Below are 22,318 nucleotides of genomic sequence, written 5' to 3'. Positions count from 1 at the left end.
TTTTTCCCCACTATTAATTGTTCTGAAGGAGGCAATAGTTAATTTTCTTGTAATTTGTTTTGAGCCTTCGTTGCATGGAATAGAAGATGATCCCAAAGATCCATTTATTGATTTTGGTGGATTTTTTATATAATACTCTCGCATGGCGTCTGTTAAGTATTCTGGCTCTGGCCATAATGCAATATCGTTTACAAAACTCTTAGTTTCATCATTACTTTGAGATGATTTTAAATTTATATTTTCTCTTTTTATTTCATCTTCACAAACGGAATTGCTTGGTTTTTCCTGCTGGTCTTTTTGCAGAATAGTTTCGGACACAAATGATGTTTCTGGAGTTTGAGCAGGTGAAATTTGTGATAATGATGACGATTGTTCTCCATCCACATTTAAAAATTTGTCCAACGATGTTTTCATTTGTTTAGCCATTTTATCTCGATCTGCTTTTTTTTTCTTTTTTCACTTCCACTTAAATGTTTATAGGAACTCATTTTAAATACCACATACTAAAAAGAAAGAAGTAAATGATCTTCAATTAAATTTATTTTTACTCAATATCACAATCACAAATAAAATCACAATTTGTGGTGTTATCGTTGAGGCGCAGAACTACAATTTCCCAAAAGCTCCTAATGACTTTCAAGAAAATTTCAATTTGTCTCAAACTGTAAATGTCAACGAAATGGTAGTATATCTGGATATGCCACCCCATTACACACTGGAAAGAAGAGGTGTGTGGGAAAAATTGCGCATAACATTGATGCTAGCAGTAACGGAAAAAAAGTAGGAAAAAATTGCTGTCATTATTAATATTGAGAAAAAACCATTCTGAAATCTGAAAGACTTCCCGAATGACGTCCTAGTTGGAAAAATCTTGGAAAAGCTGATGATGGAATGGTTAAGACAAGTATGGAGTCGTAGACCAGGAGGATTATTAAATAAGGATATTAATTAATCATAGACTGATTGCCCTTGGTTTAGACTTCTTGTCATAATAATAATACCTGGTGGAATAACATCCATACTACAACCTGTGTATGTATATTAACAAACTCAAACCCGGGAGCTATTAAACAAGCTTCTGAACTTGTTCAGTGAGTGTAGGCGACATGGAAAACGATCTCTGAAAACAATATTATAACATCATTTAAGAAGTTTTGTATAATCTGAATTGATCCGAAGATGACGTAATATGGAAAGAAAATGATACATAAAAATGTAAATATCGTTCTAAAACCCTTAATAAAGTGTTATTGTTATAATGTGATTTTATTTTACTATTTTCCAAATTGCAACTATACGACTGCGAATCTAATCCGCACCCGATTGTAATCCGCATTTGATTTTAGAGCACATAAAGTTTGTAAAAAAGGTGCGGATTACATTCGAGAAAATACGGTACCTACCCGCCGAGTATTTACCCAGCGCCCATCACTGGTTCTAATGGATGGTCGTCGTGGATGACCCTGTATAAAACACGTGATTATCATGATAACCAATATAAATTAATATACATCTGTTTAAATAATAGCACACATTTTATTCATAAATTATAATAAATTCATAAAAAAGATAAACATTTACACGCAAAACACTCAAGTGTAAACTTAAAAATAAGCTATAAGCACCTTTATTATTTCTTTAATCAACCTCATCTAATTGAACACCCATAGGACCCAACATATTACTTGACGGTCCAGCTTCGCCCATTTGGGACCGATAGCTCTCCAAGATATTCTTCAAAGCATTCACATCGATATCAACAGGTTTAAACGTTTCAATATCCTCAAAACTTTCCTCTTTATTTTTAAAACTTTCTCCAATAGTTGTCTTAGATAGTTCCTTATCCATTTCATCCATTAATCGACGCATTTCAGTCATTCCTCCTCCAACTAAATTTTCTTCATCTTTACCATAATCACTCATATCAGAGTCTGAACTTGATTCCCAAGAATCATCTTCTGGGATAACAAAATTTAAAATGTCTTGTACCGCGCAAGCAAACGAGGACGGATCGAAATTGACTCGGTTGTTGGTTGGTGTTGGATCATTCTGGTTTGAAAATGAAACGACTTTGTTTGGTTTTTTAGTTCGAGGTGGTCGCGTTGGAAGCGTACCTAATGGGAATTCAGCACCTTCCAAATCCGACACGTGATTTAGGAAAGAGTCTAAAGTTTCTGTGAATTTTGTGGGATCAGTGTCTTTATTAAGCTTGAAAATGCTGTTTTTTCCATATTGGTCTTCTAGCATTTTATCGAGTTCTTCTGGTAAGATGTTCAACCAAGACTCATCGTCGTTTGGTGGAAGACTTTTTTCCTGTTCTTTAAAATAATCATAATTAATATTCAACTGTTTTAAAGAATTTAAAATTTCCTTTCCTAAATTGTTTAAGTTATTACTCCCAGATGAAGATTTATTTATATTTTTGTAATAATTCTTTGCTTTATTTAAAAGATCATTGTACTCTTTGGAGTGTTCTAATAAATTTTTAAAGTAACCTTTTTCATTTAGTTTTTCTATGTACTTCACAAAAGCTTTATCATTTTCAACTTCTCCACCCCTTGCTTGCGATACTAATATTTCAAAACCACAGGCTAATTTAACTCCCAAAGATTGTTGTTTATATTCTTCACTATTTATTGGTGGTAAATTCCAACCCGTTTTTCGATCCGGTTGATATTTACTGTTAATTAACATTGCATATAAACATTTAGTAAAAGTAACATGTGACAAAACTCTAACTTCTGGTGGAAAATACTTCATTGCTCTGCAATATTTTACATCAATACTATCTCTGTTGCAAAAACTTGTCACAGCTGATGCAATTAATTGTGGATTTTCATTCAACAAAGCAGCCACTCCAATAGGCAAATAAACATTTACATGATGCAAATTTTCTTTAATTTTAATTGGATAACACTCAGTTTTCCTGTTAATACAATTTTGGATATCTTGAGATGCTACTGTTAATGAAGGTTTTGATTTTATTAAATCAAGAGCTGTATTAATACTGAATGTATCATTGTTTTTTGTTTCAGGAGGTATAATATGTAAAACACCTTTATAAATAAAGACACGGTTATCACATGTATCTGGATTTGCCCAAGATGGTAAACAATTTGCTGCTTCAATTAATAAAAATTCACCATCAGTATCGATAATACGAGCAACTAAACCATCTATTTCCTTTGTTATTTGCTTCAATAAGTAAACAACAAACCATTCATCTTCTATATTATCACCATAATGTAATACTCCATGAAGATGTGGAGGAAGATGATCTAAAAACAGCAAAATAAATTGAAGTGGAAAAAAAATTTGGAATCTAACCTTTATTAACACTTTCAAAAGATTTTATTGTTAAATTAAATGTATCCCTATGCCAAATATATTCGGACATGTACTCTTTAATCAGCTTATTTACATTGTCCATTACACTTTTAAGTTTTCTTTTGCATTCGTCCTCACAGAAACTTTCCAAAGGAAACAAAAAGTATTCCACAAAGTCATCCTCACGGACAGTTTTAAGAACATTTCCGTTCATTTTTCTTTATTTACTTCTTTCTAATAATTTATTGTTGTCTTTTAACTTTAAATCAACTCGTATTCGATTACTCACGTTATTAACGATTACTGTGACACACTTTTCAATAAGGAACACACGTTATTTAAAGTACGGTTTTGGTTGTTTAAGAGTTTAGGAACCGTTAAAACATTATACTTTATGTTATTATTTTATATAGTATATTACTTTTGTTGTTAAAACATAACGGTTGAATGGGTTGAATGCCGTTCGTTATTATTAAGCGTGTACGCCTTGAAAGATACGCATGCGCTGAATTTATAGGCAATATGAGGTTATGTATGAACGTGTAACTTGGGTTAACTATACAGGTGTCCGCTGAGGTATCCGAGAAACTTTGTATATGAATTCTATAATTAATTTTAAAGATAACCAATCGACCACGTCGATTCGACGTAGGTTATCTTTCTAGGGTTAACGTACTATAAAATATGGTTATCTTTCTAGGGTTAAGCACAAACGATTCTATTGACTTTTCTCGAATTCCAAACGGTTGTTGAGATATCGATGTTTGAAGTTGACAGATCGTATGAATAGGACAGGATGTATATAGTTGGCTCATCCAATGCTTTTATTTGACTCCACGCTTTTAGTTGATAATATTCTCCAGAGGTGGCGCCCTTTGTATTAAACTTATTATACTCTGTTTTTAAACCAGGAGGAGTATTTTAAATTTGTCACCAGATTGACCTTGCACGTGATTGGTTGAATGCGAGGAAGGTTCACACACAGGCAATTTTGAATTTTGATTTTGAATTTGAAGGTTAGGTTATTGATAATTCGACAGTTTCGTGTCATTATTGTAAATTTTTTCTAAACCCTTTTCGTCTTCAATTTAATTGAATTAAATCTGTTCTTTTTAGAGCAAGGTATGGATCGTGACCCTAATAGTCGTTCACAACAAATTTCACCTCCGAAAAATGTGCTGCTTGTAGAGATTTTGCTACCCCTCAAATATACTCTTGCGATTTCTCTTCATGCATCTATAAAAAAACATTATAACAATGTATATACTTTATTATTATAGTTCTATATAAATTTTATTTTATTTACTTTTGTAAAATTTTATTTTAAAATAAATATACTCATAACCTCAATGTTAATTTATATGTTTAGTGTTGACGATAACAAACGAAAATAAACACAATAATAAGTAAATAAATAAATAATAATAATTATTAATTTAAATTTACCGCCAAAATATCTAGTGATATTTTCTGGTGATTTTTCCTAATGTAAATCTGACTTTCGCGTTTACTCCTCCTGGTTTAAAAACAGAGTATAGTCCTTGTTTATAGATATACATAGTTATTCAACCGATGTTAGTTTGTGCACATGATACCCAGATGGCAGGGTAATTTATGTGTCGCCATTCATAAAAATTTAAATTTTACTATACGCGCCCTAACGTATTACTACGAAAAACGTAAAATAAGTTGCATATATTTTAGTATTTCTTGCATAGAAAAAAATCGATAATGTGTTCTTCGAGAATAACACCGAATTGTTAAAGACTATTCGTCGGTTGGTACCGATTTGTAGACGCCAAATTTTTTTAAGTAGGTGTATGAACAGGTTTTATGAGAGGAAACCAACTGCGTTGAATCTTTTTAAGAAGTTTGTTTAAAAGACTATATTTTATATACCGAGTAAGGCATTCAAATTGAGACTACCTAATAACTCATAAAACATCAATTTTATCAAAAAAGTTTCAGATAAAATTTTCATCGTATAAAGGCGGAAAGTATTCTGAACGATTTTTATTGCATATTAGAAGCACCATCAATAATTTTCAATTTTTTTTTGCTTTTCAAAGGGTACATGTTTTTTGATATGCATGGTTTTTCGAAGAAAGGGCCAATTGAAAAGTTACCTATAATCCCACACAATATATTAACTGCCCAACGTCGTTAGTAATTCATTTCACGTAACCAATAAAAATTTTCTAGTAACCAATAAAGCATACTTGTATCTAATAACAAAATGAAATTGGCTTTTGGATATCATTCTCCTAAAGCTCTTGATGCAAAGTCGTCTGTCAAGTTGGCACTACATCTTGCGATTTCAATAAAAAAAATATTGCATTAATTGTCGTTTAATTAGTTGTAATTTGTCGTAAAGTTTACAAATTTGTCGCTTCCTTTTTTATAAACAATACTTGAAATATTACATTTTTGGGTAGTGCTAATTTGACAGTGGGAATCTATGGTAAAGAGTGGAGATAACAAAAAACTAATGACGTCATTCATTGCCGCTTAATTTGTTGTAATTTGTCGTAAAGTTTACAAATTTGTCGCGTCCTTTTTTAAATATATGGATTATTACGAACAGCAGCTTAAACATTGAATTTCTTGTAGCGCCTTTTTCTCTATTGAAGATCTTACACAAGATAGGATGTTTCTGTCTAGAAATCTTTGTTCGAATAAATTTTGGGCATAATTAGTATCTCTGCCTGCTCCATAAACAAAAGTCATTTTAGTTACTATTAAGTTACTAATAATAAAATAACAATAAAGTTACTATTTTACAACATAAGAAATTTGTAATTTGCAATTATAAGTAGTTAGCAGGATTTGTTATGTTTTTTGTTGTTATGTATTAATGATTTTCATTATGTTCAGTCAACACAATAAAGTCAACCTTAAAAAAGTTCATTAATACACAGGCTGTTTCTAAATTGCGATATCAAGGAGTGATTTTTCAACAAAAATTAAGGAGAGTCTTTCATATAACTTTTTGTTCAAAACCCCTTCCCCACCGAGTTACAGCACTCTAAAGTTAGGGGAAAAAATTGTTTTTATTTAACAAATCCACTATGGAGGAATTTAGAAGATTGAAATTTTGCAGGTAACTGTTGTTAATAAAATGACACTTTTTGACGATTTCTATAACCCGAAAATGTTATTACAAGAGGCTGAACAAATCAACCCCATAATAGTTTGCATTAGAACTTTTTAATACGTCTACATTTTTCTATTTAAAAACTTGATTTAAATAGTGGGATTCATTACGCAACTTTTTTGTCTCTTGACGGTTTCTCCTAAAATTGTTAGTGCGCTACCACGCCTGGAATTAAGTCTGCAATAGGACGAACAAAAATCAAAATTGACTTTTTGTATTTTTACTACAATTTAAACCGAAAATAATTATTGGTTTTTTTTATTCTATCCGAGAAAAGTACTAATTGATTTATTTAATTAGCAAGTTAATTTTTGGTTCTCTATTATAAAAAAAGGACAGATATTTTTTAAAATATTTAGATGTAATGCTTAATAGTTATTTAACCAACAAGTCTATTAATGAAGGCGATTAATTATCGAGATATTTTAACGTCCACAATGATGAGGACATTGACTCTGAGCAATTTCTCTTATTTTGGGAGGTGTACATCAAACATTTTTTTCGGGTGAATATATTTTGTGTTTTCACAGTTTCTAATTGGCAATTCAAAGTTTCTATTTTCAAGTGTTCCGGTGTTACAACTGCTACATACCTATTTCCCTACATTGCCAAAATTATATATTTTTGTTAAAAAAAAGTATAAAAACGCGAATTACAAAAAATAGCATAAAAAACACGTTTCATAAGACTTAAAGCACTCATTCATTAAAAAACTAGTGGCTTCGCCACTCGTTTTTCAACTTGAATTCGTGCATTTCAAGCGTGTCTTACGAAACTTGTTTTTTAATATACTATTTTTCTAAAGTTATTGATTTTTTCACCAGTAAAGTTTTAAAAATAAGGTTACTTAAAATTTATTAAACTAGCAGAATAATAGTATATTATTCAACAAGCGTATAATGGCGGCTGTTACCCACGAAGATGAAGTTGCAACACGAGCGAGCGAATAGACATTTCAGACATAACCTCCATATAAGAAAGCTGTCATTTCTGTTAATATTTTATTTTTTGATTAGTAGGCCGTGTCAGAACTGTGGAATAATGGCTTCATTATTCAACACTTTGTCAGTCATGGGTAATGCGTGTCATTACCCGTCAAAAATCAAATGTATAACGAATAGATAATTCAATAGTTGTAGATAAAATAATAAAATAAACATCACTCAGTTAAGGAGCCTTAATAAGTTAAAATGTAAATAGAGAAATTAGGGTATGGATTGGATGGATTTGATTTATTGAAATAATACAATATGATAACTGTAACCATTATCTATAAACAAAGCTGTAACTGAGAGAAAAAATTTATTATACATAAAAATAAAAAATATAAATAAAAAGTTAATAATACAATAAAAAAATTAATTATGAGACAATATATTAATTTTTTCGGATTTATTATTGGTTTGTTTATTTAATAAATTAACTTTCTTACTTTCTGAAAATAACTGTATTTTGACTAAAATATCTAGAAAAGACTCCAAGTGATTTTCGTAATTTACAAAGTGGTGTCAAACTTTTTTTTTGTAGGATATTAAAAATTTTTTTAACTAATCGTTTTCTCACGCATCTTTTATACAGATAATTATGAATATATAATCTAAATTGAGTTAGCGATGTAAATGTAATACTTTTACAAATTTCTGACGGTACATTTAAGGACATATTGTTAATGTTGATTCTGTACATTTTATGAAACAAAAGAATATCATCAGAATTACTAAGTTCGCCTTCTTTCAACAAAATTTGTCGGCACCAGTCACACTGAATTTCGTCAATGTGAACTTTTGCACAATAACCCGCAAAATATGCCAATGAACATCCTTCCAATGTACTGTGGATGTTAAATTCCTCACATGTTGAGGCTTCCTGCAAATCGTCCTCCGAATTATCTTCATCAGACTCTGAGATATCCATTGGAGATACCGACGACGAGTCTCTTGTTGCTACATATTCATTTGTAGATAAAAACACGTCTCGATCTTCTTCACAATTAGCTTGCACTTCCGATTTTAACAAACTATTTATAGAAATCTGCCTGATCGTAAGGCGGAGCATTTGCGCGGACGGATTTCTGGCATAACCCCCACGTTGTCGGATAATTGAAAAAAGATTTTCAATAATATCTTGATTTAATCGAGATGTTGTTATAAATTGTTTCCCTGTGCATTTTTCTTCATTATAAAGTTGTAAAACAGCCTGAACCGTTTGAATAACCCCGTCGAAACAGAAAGGTCTGGTAAACTTATTACTTTTCTTATCCTTTTTTTTTAATTGTGAAAATATGTTTATAGCTTCATATAAAATTAATACATCCTCCGAAGCATCGGAAAGTGTGCATTTGAAAGGATTTTTACTGTATCTGGTACAAGCCATTTGTCCATAAACATAATGAAATCTGCAGTGTCAGTAGCTGTTGAACTTTTTAGCTCGCCTGTTGCTATCGATGTTTTTAATGCCGACGCAACGCTTTTGCTTAATATTTGGGCGGCCAGTTTTACCGATAATTTCTGAAACGGCGAAGGATATAAATGAGCATTTGAGATTTTGAGTAAACATCTCGCCCCTGACTTTGACTTTTGATCAATATGATATAATCTTCTGATATCTTGAAAAGAAATTGTTTTATTTTTTAGCATATAATAGCCGGTTATCAAATTGTTTCATATGATTTTCAAAAGATGAGGGGCATCAAAAAGTGCAAACACTTTTTGCGTATTTTTAAACATGAAATAAGGGTTTTTAGAAGTTACAGCTAATTTATTGTACATACTGCGATCATTCGAACCCTGATCATATACAACCGCCTTTACAATGAGTCCTAAATGTTCAACTGTTTCTAAAATTGCGAATACCAGTTCCTTCAATCTTACACTAGTTGTTGCACTTCCTGATAAAAAATATGCTATTGGAACTTTCCAATTGGTATATAGTCCTCTTGCCATAAATACCAGCGCTTCTTTACAAAACAATTTTGTTCGTCCCAAGGGTCCGAAATCTTCTATACCTTCTATAATGTCCAACTGTTCGGAATATTGAATATATTTTTTTACAAACATTTCATCAAATACAATTATACAACGCTTATCATCTTCTGACATTGTATTTACCTTAATTGCTAATTGTTTTAAATAAGGTTTATTAAACCCAGGTAGAAAAGGCGTGATTCCTATCCAACGTTTAATTGTTGATACAGACGGTAAAACTATTTTTTGTCTTAATAAATGTTTATACGCATTTGGTGCTTTATAATATAAACTAAGTGAAAATTGTTTTTCATTGTATGTCCAGTGGCCTTTTGTTTTATGCAGTAATTGCATTGCCGCAAATCTTCTATGTTGAGGGGAATGATATTTTATAACACTTAGACAGGATTGTAAATTGTTTGATAGTGTGGTGGTAGTTAATCTTTTCTTTAGTTTTGATATTGTTGACTTCGCATTTTTACATTTCAGTCTGAGTTTATTGTATTTTTCCTTTAATTTATTTAAAGCACAGGGTATCTGATTATGATGGGAGTTCGGTGACGGATGTTCTAGATACTCACTTGGAAACTTCTTTTGAGAAGGCGAACTATATGATACTGGTGACGATTTAGAACTTTTATCAGGGGATAGAAAACGTACCTCGCCATGTTTAGAAGGCGCCAATTTAAGGTCACAAAAAGACATTTGTGAGTAAGTCTTTTCTGGTGTTTTAACCTTCAGGTGTTCTGGCGAAATATTGACACAGTCCTCCATAATCCGATATGGTTGCGGAACTGCTCCCCTTGGTAAACGATGAGAGTCAGTATACAATTCCGATTTAAAGTGCAAACTGCAAACTACTTTCTTTCTTAATGACTCAAAAACATACATACAAAAACATACATGGCATTTTGAATAAATACTTTATTATAAAATATAATTATTATTTTTTTGTACGTTTGAAATGAGGTACGTTTGATTTCAGAGCTCGGAAACGATTATTATTTAAATTATTAAAAGACTACCCATTATTAATATATAGAGAATGAATAAGCCGAACTAAACAGATTTTCCGATTAAACAGATCACAGTTTTCAAGAACTGTGAAGTTCAAGAATTTAACAGAATTTCTGACGTTTTGGTATGTTGAACACTTTGTTGGACATAAATGAAATATATTAAGAATATTCTCGTTGGTTTTTGTTTGCAACATAATCGAATTCAAGCTTATATCTCAAGAACGAATGCAGATTGGAAAAAAATGTTATTCTTTATTTTCGATTTAAAATGAATTTTTGTACTAGAAATATTCTAGAATTTTGTTTTTATAAAACTTTTGGTTATTACCATCGAGGCGACAGTGAAAATGAAACTGAAGCCGATTATTTCGAAAACAAAAGCCAATCGGCAAAAATTTTATTTTTTCATTTCGACTTAAAATCGGAAGATTTCAATTTGATACTCTACTTTTGAATGATCTGTATATAGCGTGCAGATTTAGAATTTAAAAAATAATGGTTACAAAAATTATATTTTATGTATAATTTTATAATTTGATATGTTACTAACTGCTTCAATAAAATATTTTTTTTTCTTTTTACAATTGTTCTAATTGATTGATAACACGATTAAGCTCGATTTTATTACTTAGGTAGGTACGAAAGTAGGGCACTTAGAAAACAATCACTCGTATTAAAGAATAGTTTATTACGCAAGACGTAATTATTGAACGGCAATTGATACGGGGTCCGAACAAAGAATGCATCTTTTCGGAAATCGACAGCGGTTCGAGCGTCGAGGGGCCTTAAATAAACAAATAGCAGGTACAAATGTATACGCTCATTCTCTCTAAACATAAACAGAATCAGTGAGTGCAGTTTCATCATGAAAAATATCAAATTATTTAAACAATTCTTAAAAATGTTTAAATTAAAACGCATAATTGATAACAATATACATAAACAATCTTGTTAGTTTAATTAAATTATTTCAGTATAGATGCTAATGCCATCTTACGGTGGGATTTCGACATACAATCAGTCCCAAGTTCTCCTATCAAAGATCCCTGGGGCTGGAATAGGATGCTAAACAGTACAACACATTGCTAGGTTGGCTATGGAAAAATTGCGGTTTATTTTAATAAAAGCTTAATGACACTGCAATTATTAAAGCTGCTCAATGTGACCACCGCCTTGTGCAATGCATAATTCAATCCTTTGCCGGAGCTTTCGTTTCCAGTTGTAGTTCTCCATATAGTTTTTTACCTCTCGAAACGCTGCATGAATGTTTTGTATAAGTTGGTCTCTATTATTAGGCTTTCCCGTTGAATACGTAAGTGTCTTCACATGTCCCCACATGAACAAATCTAGTGGGGTGAGATCCGGAGATCGCGGTGGCCAAGCAATGGGACCACCACGACCTATCCATCGATTTGGATACTGTTCATTGAGGAAATTCGTGACAATTCTTCCATAATGGGCGGGAGCACCATCATGTAAAAAGAACATTGTTCTTCTAATTTGAATAGGAATGCCCTCAAGTAATAGAGGTAGATCGTTCTCCAAAAAAGTCTGGTATATTTCGCTGTTCAAATTTCAGTCGAAAAAATGCGGTCCAATAACAACATTATTAATTATTCCAGCCCAAACGTTTACGGAGAATCTACTCTGGAAATGGGTTTCTCGAACAGCATGAGGGTTTTCGAATCTCCACACATGTTTGTTATGAAAATTGTTGATTCCATCTCTAGTAAATGTAGCTTCGTCACACAAAAGAGTTCTTGAAAGAGTATCCAGATGATTTCTCCATCATTCACAAAGGCGAACTCTTTGGGGAAGATCCTCGGGAAGAAGTTGTTGTACTGGTTGGTAATGATAGGGATGCAGTACGTTTTCCTGCAAAGTGTCACGCACAGCCGTCCTAGCTTGTCCAGTAAGTACAGAAATTCTTCTCGTACTAGTACCATCATCATTTTCAACAAGCCTCAAGCACTTCTGCAGCATTGTTTCTTCGCCTAATTTCTCTTTCACAAGTCGATTTAGGGAACGCACCTCTTAATCGAAGAGTTGTGAAGATTCTACCGAAGGTTTGCTTGTCTGGAAGACGGTGGTACTACCGATCTTCATGTTAGCATTATCTGTTAACATTATCTCTCGCATATTACGTACTACTGTTCAAAATATTTTGAAGGATCATAGGTAATTTTTCTAATAACGTTAGAAAATATAGGTTCCCTTGAATGTTCCACGATGTATCCATATTAGTTTTGCATCAGACCTTGAATGAACAAGATTTTGACTATAGATTAGATTATTGTTATTGGATGTTAGGCATGATAAATGAAAATAGACAATTTTTGTCTCAAATTCTTTGGACAGATGAAGCAACTTTTAACAGTGACGGTAAAGTTAATAACATGCATTATTGGTTGCGCGAAGTTCAACATCAAGGGCGTTGGAGTATATGGCAACGTGTTCCTCGATTTTTTGGTCAATCAATTAACAATTTTGTTAGAAGATGGGCCAGCTGGATGCTTGCCCAGCATATTTTGCTATAAATGTGAGAGACCACCTAAACGCAGTGTTTCAACAACGATGTATCGGAAGAGGAAGCCTATTTCCATGGTCAGTCAGATTCCCAGACTTTACTTGTTTGGATTTTTATTTATGGGGGCGGCTAAAGAACATGGTGTTTCAAACTCAACCTACAACCAGACAAGACAAGAGTCGAAATAGAGTTTATATTTTTTTCCAGGCAAGAGAGGCTCTAATGCATAGAACGTGATGAACAGCAATTTGAACGTTTAAGGGGGTATTGAAAAAGCTTTTTGAAGCTTTTTTAATGCCCCTTGAACCGATTGAACCGATTTCTACAAATATTAATTATTGTGTTTAAAACTATGTTTATTTTTGTTAATATGCCAAATTTTCACATCTAATTGGAGTAAAAAACAATGAATGAGGAATGCTCTCGCAAGTGAGATGAAGTATCTTCTAAATGAAGGCAGTTTAAAAAATTAAAAAACTAATCGAAATCCATTGAATTTTCTCATAAAAGCAATACCAACAGATTTAAGTTTTTTAAGAAAATTCACAATTTCTATTGTAAAATCCAAAAATGCTCTCTAGTGGCTACATACAAAGTTCGAGTATAACGTTTACTAGTTATGATCACGTAGAAAAGGACATTTTTGCGTTATTTTCGTGTACCTTTGCAATATTTTGGCGTTTTTGCGGAATTCGAAAGAGATTTCAAATTTCCACTTTTCGTATTGGCGAAGGATTAAGCTTTCGAATGAGACATTGTTTATTGAAATCGGTTGAGTGGTTTTCTTGTTATCAAATCAAAATACTATACATGTAAAATGCTATCTAATTAAGGGCTAACTTAAAGAGAAAGCTAAATAAAGAGAAATTATTTCTTCAATTATCGTAAAACAACATCTTTATTTATTAGTTACCAGTTGTAGTAGAAATAAATCTTCGTCATTAGTTTATAATTTTAACCCAAATATACTGTATTTGGGTTTCATTACAATTAAGATTAATTATTTAATAATTAAACAAATCTAATTATGTTCTTCTTATCAATCTGCTGTTCTGCTTTTTATTACGGTCATTGCCAGGATTATTTCAGTCTGATTTAGCCTCCATGTGTAAACAACGTCTTTAGAAGAAATGATGAACAAAATTGTGTTTTTAATCATAGTATTTATCAATATTATTGATGATGTTAATTTATTTATAAATGCAAATCCAAACGTCGAATTTATATTAGGTACGTTTTGAAGAGTGTGGTAATACTTATTTTTATATAATAAGTTATTATTAATAATATTATGCAATAGGTAAAATAGAGCAACAACTGTTTAAACATGACAAACAAACTACTGCTGTATTAAAGAAGTAAGTACTTTAATGAATTGGAAAATTTAAGATGAAGAAAATAATTTTCTTAAATTTTTAGTGTTGAAAACAAATTAAATGATATCCTTCACTTTTCGCATTCGCTGTCTTGTAATACAGATCAACAATGTTGTACGAAAATTAATAATGTTTCCAATGATATTGAAAACATTAAACTGGAAATTATTGGGAGCGTAAATAAAATAACGACATTAACAGAAAATTCAAATTCTCAAAATGTTCTTTTGAATAACCTTCTAACGATACATGACAGCTTAAAAAGGCTTAATAAACAACAAGTGGATGACATAAACGATCTCAAACATGCCATCAATTCCGTTATTTCTAAAAAACTTGATGTAAATCGACAAATGTTAGAAACATTACATAAAACGAACACCGTTGGAATAAATGACTCAGAACTATTAACAAAATTAAAAAATGAAGTAGATATTATTTCAAATAATCTCATTAATTTAATCAACGAAGATGTTACATCGAGTATAAATAAAATTATCACAGAATCGATAAAAGAATTAATAAAAGAAAAGGATATTAAAATTAATGAACTATCTACTCAATTAAGAAGAATTGAATTAAATCAAAAAGAAATAATTTCAAAACTAAATTTAAAAAATCAAAATAATGCACTAGATACGAAACAATTAATTAATAACGTCACCATTGAAAATGAGTACAATCGAAAAAAGAGTGTTGACCAACTTATAGTTCAAATTGATACTATTAAAAATGACATTACAAACTATCTTACTGTTCAAGCTAAAGAAACCACAACGTTATACCAGCAAGAATCTGAAAAAATTTTCCAAATGCGAAAAACTGTTGACGAAATTTTGGTTAGGATTAAAACGATTGAAAATGGCCTTAACGAAAAACATTACGAAAAATCACTTGATTTATTTGAAGTTAAAATGAATATTTTTGAAGTCGAATTACAAGACATTAAACTTCAGAACAAAGAAGTTTTAAATATGCTTCAACATTTTCGTAACAGTGCTTCTTATAGCGTTTATACAAGTTTTAACAATAGTGAATACTTACCAAATGAATATTCTAATTTCGGAAATGATAGTTATGAACACTATAGCGAATCTGAGCAATAATCATAATTGTTGACATTTTCAAATATTTTATTTCACATTGTATTTTTTATAAATGATTATGCTGGTAAGAGACTCTTGAATAAGTTGAATACTTAGCTAATAAAAATTATTTCTACAAGATTAATACAGTTAAAAGTTTTAAAATAAGTTCTAACGTCTTGAAAGTATTTAAATTGATTTATTTATTGATATAGTCTTTTTTTGATAAATATTTTTACGTTTAATTTCTTTAAATTTTTCTCTAATATAATAGTCATATATTTTTTTTTATTAATATTTGTTACATCAATAAAATTCTTATTTGCTGCCTTGTAGTGCAAAATAGAATAGAAATAGTACTATGTAAAAATTATTTCTTAATTTCTATAAATAAACTAGATATGATTTTTTAAATTTTGTTGCTTTTTTACTAAGTGAGACCCTTATATACCGTTCCAAATAATGATACCCCTGTGTAGTCGAGTCTTAGGAGTCTCCTACTTTTAAATTTGAATCGCAAAATTTGTTAATAAATGAACTATATTTCGTTGTGACAAACTGATGGCGCACCAGTGATGGATACACTAAAAAATAAAAATATACAGGGTGTATCTGAATGACTGCAACAAACTTCAAGGGGTGATTCTTTAGTGAATTTTAAGGGTACTTTCATATATGAACCATGGGCGACTTCGGCCCCCCTGGGGAGCTACGCCCCTCCAAAAATGGCGGAAAATTTTGGTTTAATTTTTTTTCCTCAAAAACCATAAACACTAGGAAAATGAAATTTGGGGAATATGCTTAATTCATAATAGAGCACGTTTTGACCCTATTTGTACTTTCATCCTACCCTTCTAAACTACTAAACGTAACCACCCCCTTTAAATTTTTGCAAAAATTTTTTGTATGCAGATGATAAATACATTAGAAAAATTTGACATAGGTAGATGAAAGTATCCTAAAACTTTTTTGTCTCTCTAAAATTTTCCCAAAAACGAGTAATTTCTGAGAAAAAAAATAATAAAGCAAACACTGCCCGTTAAACAGCGGGGTTGTCGATCAAAAGTTGGAATGAATTTTTAATGAAAAAATCTTAGTAGGCTTTCCAATCTTTATCAGAAATATTTTTGACGTTGAAATGTCAATGTTTTTCTTACTATTATTATTGTTTTCCAAATTAATTTTTGAATAAAGTTCTATCGCATTTACGCTCAAAATTTTAAATAAAATAATAACAATAGTAAGAAAACCACTGACATTTAAACGTCAAAAATATTTCTGACAAAGATTGCAAAGCCTACTAAGGTTTTTTCATTAAAAATTCATTCCAACTTTCGATTAACAACCCTAAAGCTTCACAGTTAGTGTTTGCTTAATTATTTTTTTTCTCAGAAATTATTAAATTTTCGAAAAACTTCAGAGAGATAAAAAAGTTTTAGAATAGTTTTACCTATCTAACTGAAATTTTTCCAATGTATTTATCATCTTCATAAAAAAAATCTAGGCATAAATTGAACGGGGGTGTTTACGTTTAGTAGTTTAGAAGGGTAGGTTGAAAGTACAAATAGCATCAAAACGTGCCCTATTATGAGTTAAACATATTCCCTAAATTTTATTTTCCTAGCGTTTATGGTTTTCGAGAAAAAAAAATTAAACCAAAATTTTCCGCCATTTTTGGAGGGGTGTATTAGGGGAGCCGAAGTCGCCTATGGTTCATATATGAAAGTACCCTTAAAATTCACTAAAGAATCACCCTTGAAGTTTGTTGTAGTCATTCAGATACACCCTGTATACAAGCATTGAACTAAAACTGTAGATCTAGAACTACAAAATTTCGGATGTCAAGTTTTGTTCTGCTGTTTTTCATGTATATTTTGTCACATTTCTACTGATTTCGTCACTTAAAACTTGTTTCTGAAGAAGATTGCGACATGGCATCTGAAATATCGAACACTTTTTCAAAAGAAGCACAGTTTAACCCGAAAGTTTCTAGTTCTAACTTCAGTTTTAGTTCAATGTTTATATGTATTTTTATTTTGTAGAGTATCAATTTATCATAACAAAATATAGTTCATTTTATAAACTAAAATTTAGTAGATAAAAAAATTAATAAACAAATAAGAAAGTTTTGATAACTTACGGATTGGACAACGCAAGTTATTAAGCAGTTTGGCCTTCCTACGAAGAAGCAGAGAAAAGAAAATAACGCCAGCCTTAATCAAGGTGAAGCTCTGCTCATTGGACTTTGATTAGGACAGAACAAGCATTAATACGGGAAAGAATTTATAAGACCATCAAAGATCTGCACAAAATAAGTGAGAGGTGACTACGAGTCCATCTTGCATTTTCCAATTTCATAGCAAGATAAAACTGGGACAAAATAGATATAATAACCATTGAGAAGGCGGAATATGAATTCCAAAGAAGCTGGAGCAAACAAATTAAGAAATTTGAGCAGTTGGATCGCCGCAACTACAAAGAGAAGAACTAAGGATTTACCAATTAAAAGGATCATCATCAATCGATCAAGTGTCCCATTGACAGAAGAGGAAACAACAGTGTTCGCCAAAGACTTGAATTACGCAGTCTACTCTGAAGAGGGTTCCGAAGGAAGAAATAATCTGGAAAGTGGAAGCGCTTATTTGCAGAGTACTTGCGATGAATACGGAGGAGATGCGGAGATATAACGACTTAAATCTGCGAAGTTACCAAAATCAAATTTAACAATCAACGAAAGAACTACTGACAATCAGAGAAAAAAGCACCAGCAGATAAAGGCAATGCCACCATGGTCATGGACTGGAAAGAATACGACGACAAGATCACGAACCTTTTGGATTCAGCTACCTATAACTAGGGCACGGAACTTTTGTAACAGAACGATACGATTTCCCCCCTCCACTTGTTCTCCTTGGCTAGTTTTCTGGGTTTATTTTCTAGGAAGCCACTGAGAACAAGTGGAGGGGGGAAATCGTATCCTTTTGTTACAAAAGTTCCGTGCCTTACCTATAACAAAATCAAAAAGAACGCCACCGAGAAGATAATACAAAAAATGAAAGAATTATTACAGAAATTCTAACAGAACAACAGAGAAGTGTGTTTGTACAAGACCTAGTACCACAAAAAAATTATGGATTACCTAAAATCCATAAAGCGAACGTCCCGTTACGTCATGTTAGATCTTCATAATATCCTGGTAAGTTTCGATGTGGAACCTCTGTTTACCAGACGGCAAGTCAAAGATTTCGCCAGCAACTCATCCCGGAATGCTAACGGAAGTAACTTTTAAGGATAGTGGAGTACTGTTTAACATCTACATAGTTTAGCTGGAAGGGAGATTTCTATGAACAATGAGCACCTTTGCCACCGGTAATTGCCAAGGTTATGTTGATGACACCTTTGTGATCTGGCAGCATGAAACAGAGCGTCTCCAGGAACTCTTTGACCATTTGAACTTGCAACACCCCATTACCAAATTTACTATAGAAACGGAAGCTGCAAAATAGTTACCTTTTTTAGATGTTTTGGTCAGACGGATAACGTTAGAAAGCTACATAAACGTCTGCGAATTCCTGATCGAAGAATATCTACCACCAGCCCTAGTAGCATCGCATGAGATTCGAATAGATAAAGGTCTGCTGATGATATTTATGGGCAGATTACACGCCAAAGCACGTGAGGTGGTGGAAGCAAACACAACCTGGCCCGAGTTGGAACAAATCTTAATTCAAGTACGAAGGCTTTCACGGCCGGTGTTAATTAAACTAAAACTAACACTATCACTAGAACTAACACTAGACCTAGAAACTTTCGGGTTAACCCGTGCGTTTTTTGAAAAAATGTTTGGCGTTTCGGATGCTATGTTGCAACCTTCTTCAGAAACCAGTTCGAAGTGACGAATTCGGTTAAAACTTGAGTTAACTTGGTTAATACTTGAATAACTAATTGCCAACTAAGTTGTTTTTGTCAAATCCGGGTGGAGAAGGCATCCGGGTCTGCCATGTGCGGCTGAGTTCCCAACCATCTTCTCTATTCATGTTATTCCCATGTCGATGAATCTCTATAGCCTCTCTCGTCAATCTTGGGAAGTAATGTCTGTTTCTTGCTAGCACTTTGGTTTTGTCGAACTCTATGCTGTGTCCTCCTTTGTGGCAATGCTCTGCGACCGCAGATTGTTGGATCTTTCTTAGTCGGACGTCCCTCTCGTGTTCCTTGATGCGGCACTCGATGTTACGTCCAGTTTGGCCAACGTAATATTTCCCGCAACTGCACGATAGCCGGTAGACTCCCACTGTCTTTAATGGGGTTAGTTTGTCTTTGGCTATCGGAAGAGCGTTTTGTATTTTGCTAACCGTACTGTATCGTACCACGATATCATTCTTCTTCAGACACCTCGCAATTCGCTCCGTCACACCTGAAACATAAGGAAGGCAGATAAAACCGGCTGGTGTCGTACTTACCGAGTCATCCTTCTGTTTGCGTGGTTTGGTGGCTCGTCGGATATCTCTCATCGTATAGCCGTTCTTCTGCAGCACATCTTCTAGGAATTTTTCTTCTTTTCTTAGGTTCTCTTTATCGCATATCCTCTCTGCTCGTTGGAATAAGGCTTTAATCACGGACCTCTTCTGTTGTGGGTGGTGGTGGAATGAAGCCTGCAGGTACCCATTCGTATGCGTCTTCTTTCGATATACTCCCAGTTCCATGCCCACATCTGTCTTCCTAGTGACTAACACATCCAGGAATGAACTGTTTTGCAGTTTCTGTTTTCATGGTAAATTTTATCATGGGGTGCTGTGAATTGAGGTGGTCTAGAAATGCCTGGAGTTGCTCTTTTCCATGTTGCCAGATCACGAAAGTGTCATCGACGTAACGGAGCCATAGCTTCGGTTTCCAAGGACTCTTCTTTAACGCTTCCTCTTCAAACATCTCCATGTAAAAATTGGCTATCACAGGAGACAGAGGTGATCCCATGGCTACGCCTTCGCATTGTTCATAGAATTTCCCTTTCCAGCTGAAATATGTTGACGATAGGCAGTACTCCACTAGTCCTGGGACATACTTGGGCAAACCCTCCGGGATGAGTTTCTGGCTAAGTCCATCCACGGCATCTTTGACTGGTACTTTGGTGAATAGAGATTCCATGTCGAAACTTACCAGCATATCCTGACGGTCTAACTTCATACTCCTAATTGATTCTACAAAATGTGTGGAGTCTCTGACTCTGTTCTACCTGTAAAAGGAGACAGAATCTTGGAAAGGTGCTTTGCTAGCTGATAGGTGGGAGAATTTATGGCACTGACAATAGGGCGTAGTGGGACGTCTGGTTTATGGATTTTGGGTAATCCATATATCCTTAGTGGTACTGGAGCCTGTACGAATAAGCTTTTCTGTTGATCTGTTGGGATTTCTATGGATTTTACCAGTTCTTTCATCTTCCTTCTTATAGGTGACTGGGTCCAAAAGGCTCTTGATCTTGTCGTCGTATTCCTTTCTGTCCATAATCACGGTCGCATTCCCCTTGTCCGCTGGTAGGATGATAATGTCTGGTTTTTCCCTTATCGTTCATAGTGCTCTTCTTTCGTTCATTGTTAAGTTTGATTTCGGTGGCTTTGTTGTTTTAAGCACTCTCGCTATGTCTTGACGAATTTCTTCTGCTTTCTCTGCAGGTGTGATTCTGGGAATAGTCGGTTCCACTTCACATATAATTTCTTGCGTTAAGAACGTATTTATTCGGATTGGACTAACTAAAAATCGGTTTCTGGTATTTCCCGGCAAATTCCCTTTCTAATGAGCTAATCAAATATAGGGCTTACCATTTAAAATGTTCACTTTCTTGCCATTGAATGCGGAAAAAAGGACTGGTGTGAAGTTATCCATAAATCCCAGCAATAAACTTAAAACATTAATAATTCCGTAACCAATACGATTTGGGTAACCAAATTTAACACACAGGTCACTCTTACCCTCAAGAACAGCTAACCACCCCCATTTGGTAAAAAAAAAATTTTTCAACCCTCACCCCCGAAAAAGGGATGTTTTCGCCCTGATGGCAACCTTCGAATTAAACGAAATTCTACCACATAATAGAACACACTTCTAAGTATTTTTATCAATTTTCGAAACACCGTAAGCCCTAACGGTTTTCGAGAAAAAAAATCAGTATTATAAACCGCGGATGGGACTTTAGGGGTGAATTTGACCCCGTTGGGCACCTCCAAAATTGATGAAATTTTAGGATGATTTAGAGGATGCCTTTAGCGATTGAAATCAACCATCCAAACACCGTAAGGTATTACGGTTTCCGAGAAAAAAAATTTGTTATTAGACACTATAGGTACACAGCGCGGCGCGAAATTTGGGGGTGAATTTGACCCCGTTGGGCACCTCCAAAATTGATGAAATTTTAGGATGATTTAGAGGATGCCTTTAGAGATTGAAATCAACCATCCAAACACCGTAATGTATTACGGTTTCCGAGAAAAAAAATGTGTTATTAGACACTATAGGTATACAGCGCGGCGCGGACTTTGGGGGTGAATTTGACCCCGTTGGGCACCTCCAAAATTGATGAAATTTTAGGATGATTTAGAGGATGCCTTTAGCGATTGAAATCAACCATCCAAACACCGTAAGGTACAACGGTTTCCGAGAAAAAAAATTTGTTATTAGACACTATAGGTACACAGCGCGGCGCGGACTTTGGTGGTGAATTTGACCCCGTTGGGCACCTCCAAAATTGACGAAATTTTAGGATGATTTAGAGGATGCCTTTATCGATTGACTCCGTTGAGCACCTCCAAAATTGATGAAATTTTAGGATGATTTGGAGGGTGGACTTTTGATAGAAAAAAAAATTTTGATAGAGAA

The 22,318-nt window shown here is 33.2% G+C and overlaps 2 protein-coding genes across 3 annotated transcripts; one reads left to right on the top strand and one right to left on the bottom strand.

Annotated features, from left to right (window-relative positions):
• Positions 1-1,516: 1,516 nt before the first annotated feature.
• LOC111429568 (ecdysoneless cell cycle regulator) lies at positions 1,517-3,831 on the bottom strand. 2 transcript variants are annotated; one of them, XM_023065510.2, is made up of 3 exons: positions 3,617-3,831; positions 3,328-3,561; positions 1,517-3,278 (listed from the first exon to the last, which is right to left on the bottom strand). In XM_023065510.2, exons 2-3 carry the CDS (start codon positions 3,539-3,541, stop codon positions 1,639-1,641), a joined length of 1,854 nt encoding a protein of 617 aa, XP_022921278.1. In that variant the 5' UTR covers positions 3,542-3,561; positions 3,617-3,831; the 3' UTR covers positions 1,517-1,638. The 2 variants fall into 2 exon arrangements, with proteins under 2 accessions (XP_022921278.1, XP_022921277.1); XM_023065509.2 differs by having other exon boundaries at positions 3,328-3,831.
• A 10,259-nt stretch (positions 3,832-14,090) lies between these two features.
• Positions 14,091-15,865, top strand: LOC111423673 (putative leucine-rich repeat-containing protein DDB_G0290503). Its single transcript, XM_023056945.2, has 3 exons — positions 14,091-14,220; positions 14,291-14,348; positions 14,410-15,865. Exons 1-3 carry the CDS (start codon positions 14,121-14,123, stop codon positions 15,470-15,472), a joined length of 1,221 nt encoding a protein of 406 aa, XP_022912713.1. The 5' UTR covers positions 14,091-14,120; the 3' UTR covers positions 15,473-15,865.
• The last annotated feature ends 6,453 nt before the right edge of the window (positions 15,866-22,318 follow it).

This window comes from Onthophagus taurus, chromosome 1 (genome assembly GCF_036711975.1).
Source record: "Onthophagus taurus isolate NC chromosome 1, IU_Otau_3.0, whole genome shotgun sequence".
Taxonomy (NCBI): Eukaryota; Metazoa; Arthropoda; class Insecta; order Coleoptera; family Scarabaeidae; genus Onthophagus; species Onthophagus taurus.
The sequence above is the reverse complement of the archived record's forward strand: the minus strand, read 5'-3'. Positions and strand labels throughout refer to the sequence as shown.